Source organism: Phyllobates terribilis, unplaced genomic scaffold, assembly GCF_046119375.1.
Source record: "Phyllobates terribilis strain yellow unplaced genomic scaffold, ASM4611937v1 Scaffold_17__1_contigs__length_24005725, whole genome shotgun sequence".
NCBI classification, from domain to species: domain Eukaryota; kingdom Metazoa; phylum Chordata; class Amphibia; order Anura; family Dendrobatidae; genus Phyllobates; species Phyllobates terribilis.
Genome location: NW_027362777.1, coordinates 8,151,084 through 8,167,700, shown reverse-complemented (window position 1 = coordinate 8,167,700; position 16,617 = coordinate 8,151,084). Strand labels below are relative to the sequence as shown.

The 16,617-nt window shown below is 44.3% G+C and overlaps 1 protein-coding gene across 1 annotated transcript; it reads right to left on the bottom strand.

Annotated features, from left to right (window-relative positions):
- Nucleotides 1-1,899: 1,899 nt before the first annotated feature.
- LOC141176215 (uncharacterized) lies at nucleotides 1,900-15,212 on the bottom strand. The gene is made up of 4 exons (XM_073660201.1): nucleotides 14,850-15,212; nucleotides 14,670-14,767; nucleotides 14,381-14,471; nucleotides 1,900-5,249 (listed from the first exon to the last, which is right to left on the bottom strand). Exons 1-4 carry the CDS (start codon nucleotides 14,980-14,982, stop codon nucleotides 4,036-4,038), a joined length of 1,536 nt encoding a protein of 511 aa, XP_073516302.1. The 5' UTR covers nucleotides 14,983-15,212; the 3' UTR covers nucleotides 1,900-4,035.
- Between the last annotated feature and the right edge of the window lie 1,405 nt (nucleotides 15,213-16,617).

Here is a 16,617-nt window from a genome sequence, read left to right as displayed (position 1 = left end):
TTGTTCAGCAATCCCTGCATGTGTCACAGCTGTTTATCAGCCATGACACAAGCAGCCGCGTGTGTAATAATACGTCCCTGTGCCCTGGGCCTTATGGACCAGGTACGTATTATTATGACATGGCGATCACGCCCACACATAGGCTGTGAGGGAGCGATCGCAGCCAGGTGTGAGCTGATTCTGCCTGCACTGCTCCCGGCACTTTAACCCCCTAAATGCTGCAATCGGAGCCCCTCTGCTCTTGGATCGGAGATCCCGCGCCATCAGCGCGGGGTCCCGATAGTTGCCAAAGTTGTAAAAATTATTAAAAAAAAATACATATATATTTTTTTCCATATGTATATGTGTGATACATACACAGACTGTACCCATAAATAATTATTATGAAAAACAAAGATAATTAGATAAAACAATAAAAGTACACATATATGGTTTCGCCGTGTCCAGAATAACCTGACCTATAAAACTGTCTCACTAGTTAATCCTTTCAGTAAACACGGTAAAAATAAAAAAACAAAGCAAAAAACTGTGCTTTATAATCATACCGCCGACCAAAAAGTGGAGTAAAACGCAATCAAAAAGACGAATGTATATAAAAATGGTACAGCTGAAAACGTCTTGTCGAGCCAAAATCAAGCCACCAAACAGCTCCATCAGCTGAAAAATAAAAAAGTTCTAGCTCTCAGAATAATGTGATGCAAAAAAATTATATTTTTTATAAAATAGTTTTTATTGTGTAAAAGCGCCAAAACATTAAAAAAAACTATATAAATGTAGGATCGCTGTAAACGTACTGACCTGAAGAATAAAGCTACCTTATCAATTTTACCCCATGCGGAAAGACATTAAGAAAAAAAAAATAAAAAATTGGTGAAAATAAAAAATTTGGGGCTAAAAGATAATTTTTGTGGAAAAAGTTTGGTTTGTTCATTTTCACGGCTCTACGTTACAAACTTCTGTGAAGCACCTGGGGGTTCAGCATGCTCACCACACACCTAGATAAGTTCCTTGAGGGGTCTAGTTTCCAAAATGGTGTCACTTGTGGGGGGTTTCCACTGTTTAGGCACATCAGGGGCTCTCCAAACACAACAAGGTGTCCGCTAATTATTCAAGCAAATTTTACATTCAAAAAGTCAAATGGCGCTCCTTCCCTTCCGTGCACAGAAACAGTGGTTTCCCCCCACATATGGAGTATCTGTGTGCTGAGGAGAAATCGCACAGATTTTGTGGTCCATTTTTTCCTGTTACCCTTGCGAAAATAAAAAAAATTGGTTCTAAAGTATTTTCTGTCATACAGGTTCCTCAAAGTCACGTCACGTCAAATGTGATGTGGTCCCTAAAAAAAAGGTTTTGTAAATTATGTTGGAAAATTAGAAATCGCTGGTCAACTTTTAACCCTTATAACTTTTTAACAAAACAAAATTTAGATTCAAAAATTGTGCTGATGTAAAGTAGACATGTGGGAAATGTTATTTATTAACTGTTTTGTGTGACATATCTCTCTGATTTAAGGGCATAAAAATTCAAATTTCAGATTTTTTCACAAAGTAATTCAAGTCATATCGAAGAAATTTTCATGAAGTACAATATGTCATGAAAAAACAAATAATCTCAGAATCAGGGGGATCCATTGAAGCGTTCCAAAGTTATTACCTCATAAAGGGACACTGGTCAGAATTGTAAAAATTGGCCTGGTCATTAACGTGCAAACCACCCTCGGGGGTAAAGGTGTTAACACAACAAAAATTGAACGAAGCAAATAATATATATCACGTCAAAGGAAAGTATCTATGTATCAGACAATTGTCTAGTACCAATAAGATGGTGACATATGTATGCTAGGATATGAATGGCAGACCATTTGGGAATAATCAGAAACCCAAAGCAGAAACACCAATCATGAGGTCAGTCAAAAACCTTTATTTCACAAGCAATTGGTTACATGGTGGCACTGCAGAAGCGGGTGCCCACACTACATAAAATACAGTGATTGTATAATACACAAACAGTTATATATGTACAGTAGGTGATATCCAGAAGTCTACTGATCCTATCCTGAACATTATTGGAGAGTTTGGAGAATGGTCAGGACTGTCCATTATTTGGGATAAGTCGGTTATTCTACCATATGATGATATCCCTAATTCGAGCATATTAGAACATACACGAATACAAATAGTTGAGAAATTCTAATACCGAGTATAAGTATAATGATAAGATCTCAGGATTACATTGTACTGATTCTATATCTTCTTCTGGAAAAGTATAAAAAGAAAATCGATGCGTGGTGGAGATTACCATTATCAGCTGTAGGAAGAGGGAACTTATTAAAAATGATATTGATGCCCCAACTCTTATACATTCTGCATAATGCCCCTATTTGGATCCATAATTCCCATTTTCAGAAAATTCATAGCACATTTCATTGTCTTATGTGGAAAAAGAAATCGGCTAGGATAAAATGTGAATATCTACAAAGTGACGAGGAATCTGGTGGATTGGCGATTCCTAATGCACTAATATATTATATTGCAACATTTGGGTGGGTGGCAAAGTGCTGCAAACCCAAATAGTATTAAGGGGTTAATTACCTCAGGACACCGTGGAATATTCCTATTCATATAGTGGAACTGAATGACCTCGCACACAAGAAATCACTATACCCTACACTTGCTCTACTCTACAAGGTCTGAGATAGGGGTAATCATATAATGGAAATAGGAGACTGCAATGAATCTACACCTATATGGTTTAATAATAAATATGCAGAGGGCTATAAATTAGAGGGATTCCGGAGTTGGGTGGATAAAGGAATATATACGATATAAAACATATTGTCTGAAGGGATACTTAAGTCCTTTGATCAATTAAAGGGGGAATTTGGGGTGACAAATAAACAATTCTATGAATATCTACAGTTTCGGCATTCATTTAATGCACAATCAAGATGGACGCCCTTTTGGGTAGAAAATAATACTTTTGTTAAGTTGGTATTAGAGAAGGGAAATACTAAGGGTCGTATTTCTGATATTTACTGAGTCCTTATTAATTATTTAAAAATATTTCCTTCTCCAGCTAGACAAAAATGGATGGAGATATAGGTCCAATTTCTGAGGATCAATGGAGAGCGGTATTAGAACTGGTACCCCAATTATCTTTACATGAGGCGCAGAGATTTCCCCAGATCATATTAATACATAGGAAATATAAGACGCCTAGATTCCTATGTAACATAGGATACCGGACTGCTGCTGAACGTCCAAGGTGTAACATGGATGCTGCGGGCCTATTACATCCGCTATGGGAATGCCGGGAGTTAGGTAAATACAGGAAAGGAGTTCTGTCTATTATAAAGAGGGTGTATAAAATAGATATTCAACCAGACCCAAAAAATGCCTATTAGGTATATTAGAGGATGATATGGAATTTAACCCAATTTCAATAGGGATTTCACATATTTTATTTAAAACTAGGAAACATATTGCATCCAAATGGATTAACCCCTTACCTACAGAAATTAGTGAACGCAAAAATAGGGTAAATAATATTATCAGATTAGAAAAAGGGGTATATATAAAACAAAACTGAATGAATACATTTGAGAAAATATGGGGCTTATGGTTGGATACACCTGGAATGCCATCAAGGGGGATATTGTTGGAGAGACAATGACTTATGGGGGAAGGGGGGTATTGGCGAGGTCTAATGTTTCATTGTAATGTATATTGGAATTCCTTAAATGTGGTATGGGTAATATAGCACACCTATATGTGTATAGGATTATAATGTTTATTACAATATTATGGTTATATAAAAGATTTCAAGAACGTAGAATGTTAATTGTAAGATATAGTAACTGCAAGTTATCAGACGGTAATGGGCAAGCTGAAAGGATATATAGGAGAGATGCATATGTCATCCCTATGGTATGTTATTTTATTATTGTATGTACTGGTTTCTTGTTTTGTACAAAAAAAAAAAAAAACCTAATGAAAAAAATCTCAAAAATTTAGGATTAAAAAAAAAAAAAAAAGATTAGAAAAAAGGCTTCTCCCCTGTGTGAGTTCTCTGGTGCTTTACCAAAGCTGATTTATGGTTAAAACATTTCCCACATTCTGAACATGAAAATGGCTTCTCCCCTGTGTGAGTTCTCTTGTGTTTATTAAAATATGATTTATGGTTAAAACATTTCCCACATTCTGAACATGAAAAAGGCTTCTCCCCTGTGTGGGTTCTCTGGTGGTTTTCAAGATTGATTTTACGATTAAAACATTTCCCACATTCTGAACATGAAAAAGGCTTCTCCCCTGTGTGGGTTCTCTGGTGTTTATTAAGATGTGATTTATGGTTAAAACATTTCCCACATTCTAAACATGAAAAAGGCTTCTCCCGTGTGTGGGTTCTCTGGTGTTTATTAAGATGTGATTTATGGTTAAAACATTTCCCACATTCTAAACATGAAAAAGGCTTCTCCCCTGTGTGAGTTCTTTGGTGATTAACAAGATTTGATTTCTGGGTAAAACATTTCCCACATTCTGAACAGGAAAAAGGCTTCTCCCCTGTGTGAGTTCTCTGATGCTTAATCAAAACTGATTTTTGGTTAAAACATTTCCCACATTCTGAACAAGAAAAAGGCTTCTCCCCTGTGTGGGTTCTTTGGTGACTAACAAGATCTGATTTAAGGTTAAAACATTTCCCACATTCTGAACATGAAAAAGGCTTCTCCCCTGTGTGGGTTCTCTGGTGACGAACAAGATCTGATTTAATGTTACAACATTTCCCACATTCTGAACATGAAAAAGGCTTCTCCCCTGTGTGGGTTCTCTGGTGGATATTAAGAGGTGTTTTCCGGTTGAAACATTTCCCACATTCTGAACATGAAAAAGGCTTCTCGCCCTTGTGGGTTCTCTGGTGATTAACAAAAACTGATTTCTGGTTAAAACATTTTCCACGTTTGGAATAAAAAAATCTATTATCCATTGTGTGTATGTTTTGATGTTTAAGAATAGACTTTTTGAGGGTAAAACTATTTCCATGTTCTGAATGTGAAAATGACTTCTTTCCTTTAGGAGAAGTTTGTTTTTTAATGCTTATTTTATTTTGATTTTCCTTAGTAGTCGGTAATGAATCAGAAGATAGGACCTGTTTCATAGAAAAAGTAATGGTATTCACTTCAATTGTATCCTGTGGGATCTCAAGATCATCCAATTTAAAGATCTCCTGTCCATCTGATCTTCTGGTACAGTCATCTGCCAAGAAAAAAAAAACAATTATTAATTTTGAATAAAATATCCTTGAAATTGATATTTTTTAACATTTCTACTTAAAATGTCTAAACAATCAGATCCCTGGGCTACATGCTAATCCAGGGAAATGAAGAGATACATGCTCAAGTTTAAAAATCAATTTTATTAGACACAAATCTAAAAAATAGAGGATTTTAAATATTCCTCTATTTTTTAGATTTGTGCCTAATAAAATTGATTTTTAAACTTGAGCATATATCTCTTCATTTTCCTGGACTAGCATGTAGCCCAGGGATGTGTTTGTTTAGATTCATTTAGAAGTGGTATGCAATCTTTATTTATTTTTCTATGGGATTCTTGTGTTAATTGCACTTAAAATGTCTGTAGAAATGGCAAGTTATTGACAGAATGACAGTTCACAGTCTAATAGAAAACCTCATAGGATGAACCAGTAGAGCGTGGTGTCCAACTGTTCATTCTGCCTCCAAAATATGGAATAAGAAGCCATCAAAAAATGTTATGTAGGCAAAAATGATACCAATAAAATCTTCTACTCCTCTAACAAAAAACAAGCCCCCACTCAAGTCAAACAGAGGATTCCACATTATTAGATTCTCAAAGGCTCTTTAGAATCAACATGGCTTCCATAAACCAATCCAGCAAAATCCGCTCTCCCGAAGTCAAATCCCCCCTCGCTTCTGCGTCCAAACAACATTTAGCATCCATGTATTTGGCAATACTATAGTGAGAGGAACCCACTTAATTTAAGGTGTGTGTCTCCTGGAGCTCAATCTGGGCACTATGCGTTTGGTAAAAAATGGTCAATGTGCAATTTTTTCTCTCCAACATCCACTGAGTGCTAATTTTCAGAAAGTGACTGTGGAGTCAAAATAATCAAAACTCCTATAGATTAATTCACTGAGAGTTATAATTTCCAAAATGAAGTCACTTTATGGGGATTTCTACTGCTTTGGTTTTCTGACATTTTGTCATATTACGGCTTCTGCAAATGGTGGGTCCCATCTCCTCTGGGATCTTCTCCTGCGATGTCAGCTTCTGTCACCAGGAGCCGCCTTATTCATCCTGCAGGCGGTGCTGGTGATGGAGGAGACGTCAGAACCAGAAGCTCTGGGCGGCGCAGGCTCTGTCCAGCCATTAGGATTCGGGTGCCTGTGACCTGTTGAACCATCCTGTCTGGCAATATGGGTGTGTGAGCAGTCCAGCTGAAGTAAGCTACTTCAGCCAATTGGAAAACACCACACCCTACTAAAGCTGGAAGCATATTGCCGGAAGCTGCCAGATACAGCCTTGTTCTCCTCTGGTTCAGTCCTCTGTGCTCAGCTCCCGGCTTGTGTATTTGTTTCCTGTTGTGATCCCGTTTACTGACTACTCTTGTGTCTTCTGATTTTGTATTTTCTCTGACCTCCATGTTCTGACCCGGCTACCTGACTATTCTTCTTGCCATCTCACACCACAGAACATCAGGTAACACCATGGCCCAAGCCTAGGGGTCTCTGTGTAAGTCCAGATCCATGTAGAGGGGTTAAATGGTGATGAGCAAGACAATCCCTGGGATCTAGAAAATGGAGTAGATAGCGCCAAGCCTGTTCGTGGTAGCCATCTTTTTAGATGTCAGGTGACCATGAACAGTGCCCCCAATACATTGTGTCTGTAAACTATTCCAGCAAGATCTGCATTCAAATAGCTAAATGGCGCTCCTTCCCTTCTTAACCTGCCATGTGCCCAGACAGTAGTGTACAACCGTATATAGGGGATCGTCAGATTCAAGAGAAGTTGGAATATTATTTGTAAGGTCCATTGGTTTCCTATTATCATTTGTGAAGAATCTCAAAGTTATCACCACATAAAGTTATACACGTCAGATCTGAAAAATGAGACCTGATTAACAACACAAAACTGGCTGCGGGAAGGGGTTAAATCAGAATATTTTGGGCACCAACTACTGTAGTCAAAAACTGTGACTATAGACAATAACACATCTACTGAAATGATCAAACTCAACAGTCTTCATCAGTAATAAATGAGTAACTAGTGGTGAAACCTCTCTGGGGTAATTAGAGTATGGGGCTCGGTGGCTCTTGGCAATCTAAACTATTATAAGGGACAATATTTTCTATCAGATGAGTTTCAAGAAGAAAAAAATAGACATTCAAAGAGAACTTTTTATAATAGTGCAGAACTGAGGCGTCTTAAATTTAGATCTCGGACATTTTGAAAAAGCAATGGAGATCTTTTTTCAAAGACTACCAGGGTATTAGAGTCTCACATAAGTGAGGCTGGCCGATCCCACCACAACCTGTTAAAAAAAAAAAAAAAAAAAAGTATTCTATGTTAGATCCCCAACAACAACGTATGTTTGGAGGGAGATCTCCAACACTAAACTGGAGTTTAGAGAAAGTATTATCGCCCCCATTTCAGGGTGAGATTGTGCAGTAATCTGAATTCCTTAGGATCGAAAACATAATGGAATTTATGACGTGGAGTGAATCCATGAAACCAGGGCTGGAGCCAACACATCTCCTTCAGGCGTGAATAAATGTGTATTACAGCCATCAGCCACGCACAGCTTAGAGATATATCATGGCACAGGTGTAATGTTTTCTGTATAGTTTATCGCAATCCTGTTTGAAGTTAGATTTAAAATAAATTTTAAAGTTTAGATAAAGAGGGATTTTGGTAAGAACTTACCTGTAAAATCCTTTTCAGCGAAGGAAGGAAGGGAGACACAGACATTACTAGTGGGTAGGCGGAGCCCACACAGGATAGAACACCTCAGATTACAAAAAAGTGTTGACCGGCCCCTCCAGCTTGGGCTCCTCCTACTCCAGCTCTCCAATCCGTACACAAGCTAAGGAAGAGCAATTAACACCAGCGGAGCAACACAACCCCTTTTGAAAAACTTAGAAAAAAGCAAGAAGACAGGTTATGCATATAACAGAAAAAAACACACAGTCCCAGGTACTACTCACTGGACCTGACCACTGCGATGAGCTGGCAATGCTGGAACAGAGCCTTAGCGCGCCGACCCCAGCCCAGATAACCGCCATCAGAGAAGGGTCACGCTGCATCTGAAAACACAACAACACACTTCTGCCATGGGAGGGCGCTGTGTCTCCCTTCCTTCCTTCGCTGAAAAGGATTTTACAGGTAAGTTCTTACCAAAATCCGTCTTTCAGCAGCAGAATGGAAGGAAGGGAGACACAGACATTACTAGTGGGACGTCCCAAAGCAGTCCAGAAATTAAGGGTGGGAAAAAACAACAAAGGCAGATTCCCAACAACTTAGATAAATGCGCAACCAGCGCTAAACACAAGTTAAGGAGATAACCTAAACTACAGCCGCCTGCAGGACCCTACGTCCTAAGGCCGCATCCGCGGAAGCACTAACGTCCACCTTATAAAACTTTGTAAAAGTGTGGACGGAGCGCCAGGTAGCCGCCCGGCAGAGTTGAGCTGCCGAGGCCCCTTGATGAAAAGCCCACGATGAACCCACAGCTCTTGTGGAGTGAGCTCGAATCTTAATTGGGCAAGGCTCGCCCTTAAATCGGTAAGCTTCTAAAATGGTAGACCGAATCCATCGAGCTATAGTGTCCTTGGAAGCTCGTTGACCACGACGACGACCTGCTGGAATCACAAAAAGTGAGTCCGACTTCCGAAAACCTTGAGTAATAGACAAATAGAACTTTAACGCCCGCACCAAATACAATGTGTGCAAGGCCCGTTCCTTCGCATTCCTCGGCTCTGGACAGAGCGAGGGCAACACAATATCCAGGTTAACATGAAATTGTGACACCACCTTAGGTAGAAAGTCGCCCCGTGTGCGAAGCACTACACGATCCGGGTGAAACTCCAGAAAAGGAGGCGAGCAAGAAAGAGCCGCCAACTCAGAAACCCTTCTCAAAGAGGTGACCGCCACCAGGAAGGCAACCTTCCAGGAAAGCAATGAAAGGCTAACAGAGTCCATAGGCTCAAAAGGCCCATGTTGAAGAGCCTCCAAGACAAGATTGAGCCGCCAAGGAGTCACAAGTGCCTTCCGCGGCGGAAATTGACGGATTACCCCGCGAAAAAAGGAACGTACGTCCCTACGCGAGGCGATAGCCTTCCGAAACAGCAAGGATAGAGCGGAAACCTGACCCTTCAGGGTGCTAACTGCCAAACCCTTGTCCAGCCCATACTGCAAAAAGGCCAACAAATTGGGAATGGAAAAAATCCTCGGGTTCCTTGAAGAACCGAAACACCACGAGAAGAAGGCTTCCCAAGTCTTGTGATAAATCCTAGTGGTAGCAGGACCTCTGGCCACTCGCAGAGTGGCAATGACTTCGGCTGAAAATCCTTGACGGGTCAAGATTTCGGTCTCAAGAGCCACGTCGTCAAACGCAGAGACTTCAGGTCCGGATGACGAATGGGCCCCTGGGTTAACAGGTCCGGGCGAAGTGGAAGCGGAGGCACTGCCAGAAGCGACACCAGCGTTGAGAACCACGTCCTCCTTGGCCAATCTGGGGCCACCAACATAGCAGAGACTCTCCAGTTTGATCCGACGTAACACCAGAGGAAGTAAGGATATCGGCGGAAACACATAGATCAGCTCGAACTGGTCCCACGGAGCCACTAGAGCATCCACCGCCACAGCCTCCGGGTCCTTGTACCTGGACATGAACGTCGGTAACCTGGCGTTGAACCTGGATGCCATCAAATCCACTTGGGGAGTTCCCCAACGGGAGCACAGTAGAGCAAAAACTTACGGATGAAGACTCCATTCTCCGGGATCCACCTTCTCGCGACTGAGGAAGTCCGCCGTGATATTCTGGACTCCTGGGATGTGAATCGCGGAGATGGCTGGAACCCTGGCTTCGGCCCATACCATGATCCGAGAGACCTCCATCATGAGCCTGGAGCTCCTCGTCCCACCTTGATGGTTGATATACGCGGCCGCCGTCGCGTTGTCTGTCTGCACTCGGACTGGCAGACCGCTTAAAGGGACCGTCCAGTGTTGGAGGCAAAGGAAAATCGCCCTCAACTCCAGGAGGTTGATCGGCAGGACAGACTCTTCTGACGACCATACTCCCTGAACCCAGAGATCGTTCCAGACCCCCCCCCAGCCCGTCAGACTGGCATCGGTGGTTATGACTGACCACCGCGGAAGGAGGAAGGACTTCCCCTGGGATAACACTTCTGGATGTAACCACCATCCTAGAGACTCTCGCACCCTGTGGGAGATGATGACACTGCGATCCAGCGAAGCTTGAGATCGATCCCAACGGGTCAGAATGAGCATTTGGAGACCCCTGGAATGAAATTGAGCAAACGGGACCGCTTCCATTGACGCCACCATCAAACCCAGAAGGCGCATACACCTTCGAAGGGACATTGCTGTCGAAGACTTCATAACCTGTACATGTTGACGAAGACTTGCTTGCTTGTCCGGAGGCAAGGACACCACTGCCCGTACCGTGTCGAAGTGCATCCCCAAAAACAGGATTGACTGCGACGGTTCCAGAGATGACTTCTTCCAATTGACTAGCCATCCGAAGTCCTCCAGGAGCTGAAGGGATAGATTGCGAGCCCTCACCGCCTCCTCCTCTGTGGACGCCACAATCAAAAGGTCGTCTAGGTAGGGAAGAATTGTCACCCCCTGCCTTCGAAGGATCGCCATGAGAGGCGCCAGAATTTTTGTAAAAACTCTGGGCGCTGATGCCAACCCGAATGGCAGGGCCACAAACTGGTAATGGTCCTGACCTATGGCAAAACGTAGGAAGCGCTGGTGAGCCCTTCTGATGGGAATATGCAAATAAGTGTCGCGAATGTCGATTGACACTAAAAAAATTGTTCTGCGACAGAGCCGCCACAACTGAGCGAAGCGACTCCATGCAGAATTTCCGGGTCCGGACATGCAGATTCCATTTTTTTGAGATCCAGAATGGGGCGAAATTTGTCCTCCTTTTTGGGGACCACAAAGAGGTTGGAGTAAAACCCCCTTCCCCAATCCTCCGGCGGAACCGGCACCACCACACCATTCTGCAGAAGGGAATCGACCTCCCGCCGTAGAGCGGTAGCTAGCTCGGGCTCTGACGGAATGCGAGATTGGCAAAATCTGTCCGGGGGTCGAGAAAGAAACTCTATGAAATAGCCTGCCGACACAACCCGCGTCACCCAGGCGTCTGAAACGTGGGACGCCCAAGTCGACTCGAACTGGAGCAGGCGACCCCCCACTCGAGTGAAACCCTGGCGTCAGTCCGCCTTAGCGGGCTTTTTGTCAGCTTCCCGTTTGTCTTGACGGAAGTTCTGTTTCCAGGGAGTGCGGGATTTCTGAGAGATCTTTTTTCCCGAAAACGAGGGACGACCCGATCCCCAAGAGGGCTGACCGAACCGTCCCCTGGGCCGAAAGGGCCGCCGACTACTACCGGCACTAGACTTGCCAGACGCAGAAGCCACAGCTCTACGCTGCAGTAAAGCCGTTTCTTTTGCCTTGGCCTTCGCAATCAGTTCCGTGAGGTCAGACCCAAACAGCTGACCACCCTTGTAAGCTAAACCCAGCAAACCTTGCTTGGAAACCGCGTCTCCGGTCCACTGCTTAAGCCACAGTGCTCTTCTGACTGTGACAGCCGAGGATTGCGCCCTGGACAGCAGTGACGTAGTATCCAGAACTGCATCTCTGCCATATCGCGCTGCCTCTTCCAACAACTTGAAAAGCCCTTCTACCTCGGATAGCGGGGATCCATCTTGCCACGCCGTCCGTAGGCGGTCCAACCACCTCAGGGAAGCTTCACCAGCACACATGGCTCCTAAAGCCGCTCTGAATCCATGACCCGCGGCCTCGTAGATGGATTTAGCCGCCATCTCCGTTTTTCTGTCCAGCGGATCCTGCAGACTCGCCTTCCCTTTAACAGGAAGTAATGAAGATTTGCTAAGCTGGGATAAAAGGACATCCACTTCAGGAGAAGGAATCCAATTAGCAATCGACTCCGTAGAACACGGATACAGTGCCTCAAAAAACCGTGTCCCCTGAAAACGCTTATCTGGACACAGGCGTTCCTTCTCCACCGCCCCATCAAGTTCATCAAGATGGTAACGTTGACCGCGACCTATGCGACTCCTGAAAAAGCCGGGCCGACTTACCAGGGCATCTAGCTACCTCCTCCGGTAACTGTAACGCCTCCCTCATAGCTCCAATAAAAGCATCCACACGGCCCAAAAGAGAGGCAGAGCGCCCCTGCCGATCCTCTTTATCCGAATCGGACATCTCCCCAGCAGAGCTTGAAGGGGAACCCTCCACATCAGAGATCTCCGAGTCGCTGCGCGGGGAGGACAGTACCGGCCTGTGGCGCTTCCTGCCATGAGAAGACAGTTGGGATCTAGCTGACACCCAATGACCTAGAAGGTCAGACAGGCTATCAATAGAACGAGTGAGAGCCTCCATTTTAACATCACTGAGTCCCCCGACCTGCGCTGCACTTGACGCCGTCGAGGACTCCTGCGAGTCAGATACGCGAGACTGATCCTGTAGCAGACCTGGGAGACGGATCGCGCCTCCTGGACCCTAATCTGACATGCCCTCACACAGTATATAGCAGGCTTAAGCCTGTCAGTAACTAGGACAGTGTGGCTTATAAAAGGAAAGAAACGAACGCTGAAGGGTTAAGGCTCTTACAGGGAGAGCTACCCCAGCTGTCCCCCAATTAAGGGTTAACCGCCTACCAGGGGGTTAATGCAGCAGACTCCCCACAACCTCTGCTAAATGAAAGAGGTGTGCGAGTCCCAGACAAAAAAACCTCTATATGAGGTGGCAGCTGCAGGGCAGCTCAGTCTGCCACCTATTTGTGCCGCAGAAAGGTGCCCTGCGCTGTGGGGGTGAGGAGGTTAAGCTTCTGCCCTGACAGGCAGAAGCGACTCACCCAGCTGGCCGCGGTGCAGTGTTCCTTCGGTTCTGACGGGAGGAGAGGAGAGTGAGGAGCCGGAGGAGGCCGTCAGCAATAGCCGCCGCGCAGTGAAGAGAGAAGCCGGAAGGGGAGGGACAGGAGAAAGCGCGCGCTCAGAGCGCTACCTGCCCGCGAAAAGACCGGGAAGGCGCGAAGCCACGCCCCCCGCCGGCATTCAAAAAGGCGCGCGACTTCTCCGCTCTCCGCTCCTGCCCCGCTTCACATGTCCTGCAGGGATCCACCTGCGGACGAAAAACACACAGTCACCAACGATACATGTAACAGCGGCCGCCGCAGCAGCCGCTGAAGCACTCAAACACATTTACAAATGCTGAGTACTCACCCAGCTGAGCGCCACAGGGACCCCCAGGGATTTGTGGCGCTGTGGCCCTTAGCTTCCCCCCAGGACGGAGCGCGCAGGGACCCCAATGGCGCGGTTTGCGTCTCCTCCGGGAAGCGTCCCTCATCCCCCGGGGCCGGCAGGGTTCTGCAGGGACCACCATAAAGGGTATGCAGATCCGCCAGGGGAGGGGTGGGGGTCCAGCAGCGCTGAGACCCCTGAGACCTCTAGACCACGGGGGGTCCAAGTCTCTGTCCGATAAAAATAAAAAAAAATTCTGAGGAGCTGCTCCAGCAGCGACTATCCTCTGCGACCTCAAATTTTAGACTGGAGAGCTGGAGTAGGAGGAGCCCAAGCTGGAGGGGCCGGTCAACACTTTTTTGTAATCTGAGGTGTTCTATCCTGTGTGGGCTCCGCCTACCCACTAGTAATGTCTGTGTCTCCCTTCCTTCCATTCTGCTGCTGAAAAGGAAACTCTGCTGTTATTGCATCATTACCCTCCGCTTTCTCTTACAGGCCCATCACAATATTTTTCTTCAAGTGATTTTCTCACGTGTCAGCACATTCTACGTACGCTGACATTTGGCTTTATAGTTTACAGATCTGGGCAGGTAACGGTCAGCGTCATCTAATCCCAGGGAGTAGGTGGATCCTTCAGGTTGTAAGTGCTACAGAAAAGATCTTTTACAATTCACAAAGTCATTTGAACATTTTCAGATGGAGGAGAATGTTATGCTCCAGCGGCAAAATGGTGATCACACGATTGTGATACAGCCGGACTACCGAACTGATAAAGCAGCCACAGCCGGTGACTGAGAAGAATCTGTGACTTCTCTGCATTTAGTGGTTACTACTCACCTGGGTAGTCATATGTAGGAATCTCCTCTTTACACCACTCATCACCCCTCACATATGTCTCTGTAGTATTAATATGGGTCAGATCTTCACCCTGAAACAAATATTGTAAAAGTCACAGACTGATGGAGAAGTCCCATCTATGATCAGCTCTAATCCTGCCATCTCCACCGCTCTCATTACACAAGTATAAAACATATAATACTGGTGGATAAAACAAGACTGAAAACAAGACCTTCACAGCCGTCTACACACCATAGGGGAGATCTCATGACACCTTCTCTCCATCTACCTGATGATCCTGAGGAACATTGGGATCTTCTTGTTTACAGTCCTGTGGAAGAAGAGGACGGGGACATCTCTCTGGTGTTGTCCTCTTACTGGATAGATCTGGAGGAAACACATAAGGGGCTGAATTCATTCTTTACATACAGATAATTATAGGCCGTGTGTATTTAGTCCTGTCTATTACCTGGTGATGTGAGGGGCTGGGGAACCTCCATCATGACGTCCTTGTACAAATCTTTGTGTCCTTCTAAATACTCCCACTCCTCCATGGAGAAATAGACAGTGACATCCTGACACCTTATAGGAACCTGACACATACAATGATGGCGTCATCCCCCAATCCTTAATAGTGTTACTGTATAATGTCCCAGCATTCCCAGCAGTGTCACCTCTCCAGTCAGCAGCTCAATCATCTTGTAGGTGAGTTCTAGGATCTTCTGGTCATTGATGTCCTCATGTATCAGGGGGTGAGATGGAGGCCCTGTGATTGTGCTCAGGGGTCTTCCCCATCTCTCAGACACAGGGTCCTGACAGCGCTCACTAGAGGTCTTCTTCACTACTGTGTAATCCTGGTTATGGAGAGACACATTAATAAATCTCAGTACAGACATTTCCAGAGTCCTCACCTCTCCAGTTCTGTCTATCTGTTATTCCCATAGATAAGAATGATGTAATGTGACATCATCAGAATCTCTCACCTCTCCAGTAAGCCGGAAGAGGATCTCTAGGGTGAGGTGTAATATCCTCTCCGCCATCTTGTCTCTGTCCATATCCATCCTTGATGGGTAACTCTGGAAAATTCTCTTCTATAAAAGACCTGAATGAGAAGATGATGAGCCGATGTAACATCATAAAAATCCTGTGTAATAATATAATTACTGGAGATAATAAGGGGAAACATATGAGGAGATTTATTATTTTACAGTATTTAGTTTTCTTCTTTACATCTAGTAATAAAACCTATATATTTTAGGCCACAGACAACAAGCAGTTTCTTCCTCGGAGTCTGCAGCTGAATACGTTCCTCATAGACTCATCTTCCATAAAGCTAATTCTTGTCTCATTTACCGACAATGGAATCAGCATTAGTAATACTGCAGGAGATATTCATTACAAGTGACAGGAGAAATAACTACTTCATGATGAGGATGACATTAGGCTTTCCTATAGTGCAAGAAAAACACCAGAAATAAAGCAGATATTAAAATGTATCAAAAGAAAATTGGTACCAACAATTCTTGTAAAAAGAAAAAAACATGCAAAAAGACATTTTCTTATTTTTAATATGTTAAACATTTAAGAAAAACAAAAAACCTCTTTTGGGCATCAGAACATAGATGTACACCGCAGGGATGGCACAGGTGCGGCTGTAACAAAAACCCTGGCAGTTTAACCACTTGCTGCTGACAGAAACAAACATGGCATCTAGAAGGTTTGGTAGAGTTTTGCTGAATGTCCCTCCTCCCCCAAGGTCTTGATAATATGGGGTCACCTAATTACTACGATATATAAATCCCTAATAATGGTGTCTGGGCCTGTAATGTACAAAAGTCTATTAGGCCGGGACAGAGGCAGGGTCCAATAAGTTACTTTTTAAAGCCCCCATACACATCAGACTAAAGCTGCATGAAAGTTGGTTGACTATATAATGTGTTTGGGGGCCTCGTAACAGATGATGTCAGGGCAGAGAAGGATTTGGCATCCTGAATTTCAGAGGCTAATCCGTTTGTTCTTCCTGTAGATAATCCTCCGCTAGAGAAGTCTGGAGACCACTCTCTCATACAGACCACAGGAAAGCTGGAATATTTGTGTGATTGGGGGAGTCGGGAGAGATGGCTGAACGGTCATTTGGCAGACGGCTAACACTTATCTCATGTGTATGGGGCCGTTAGTATTACACTGACAGGCAGTGATAATACACGGCACTACAGTAGTACAGTGCATCACCGGAG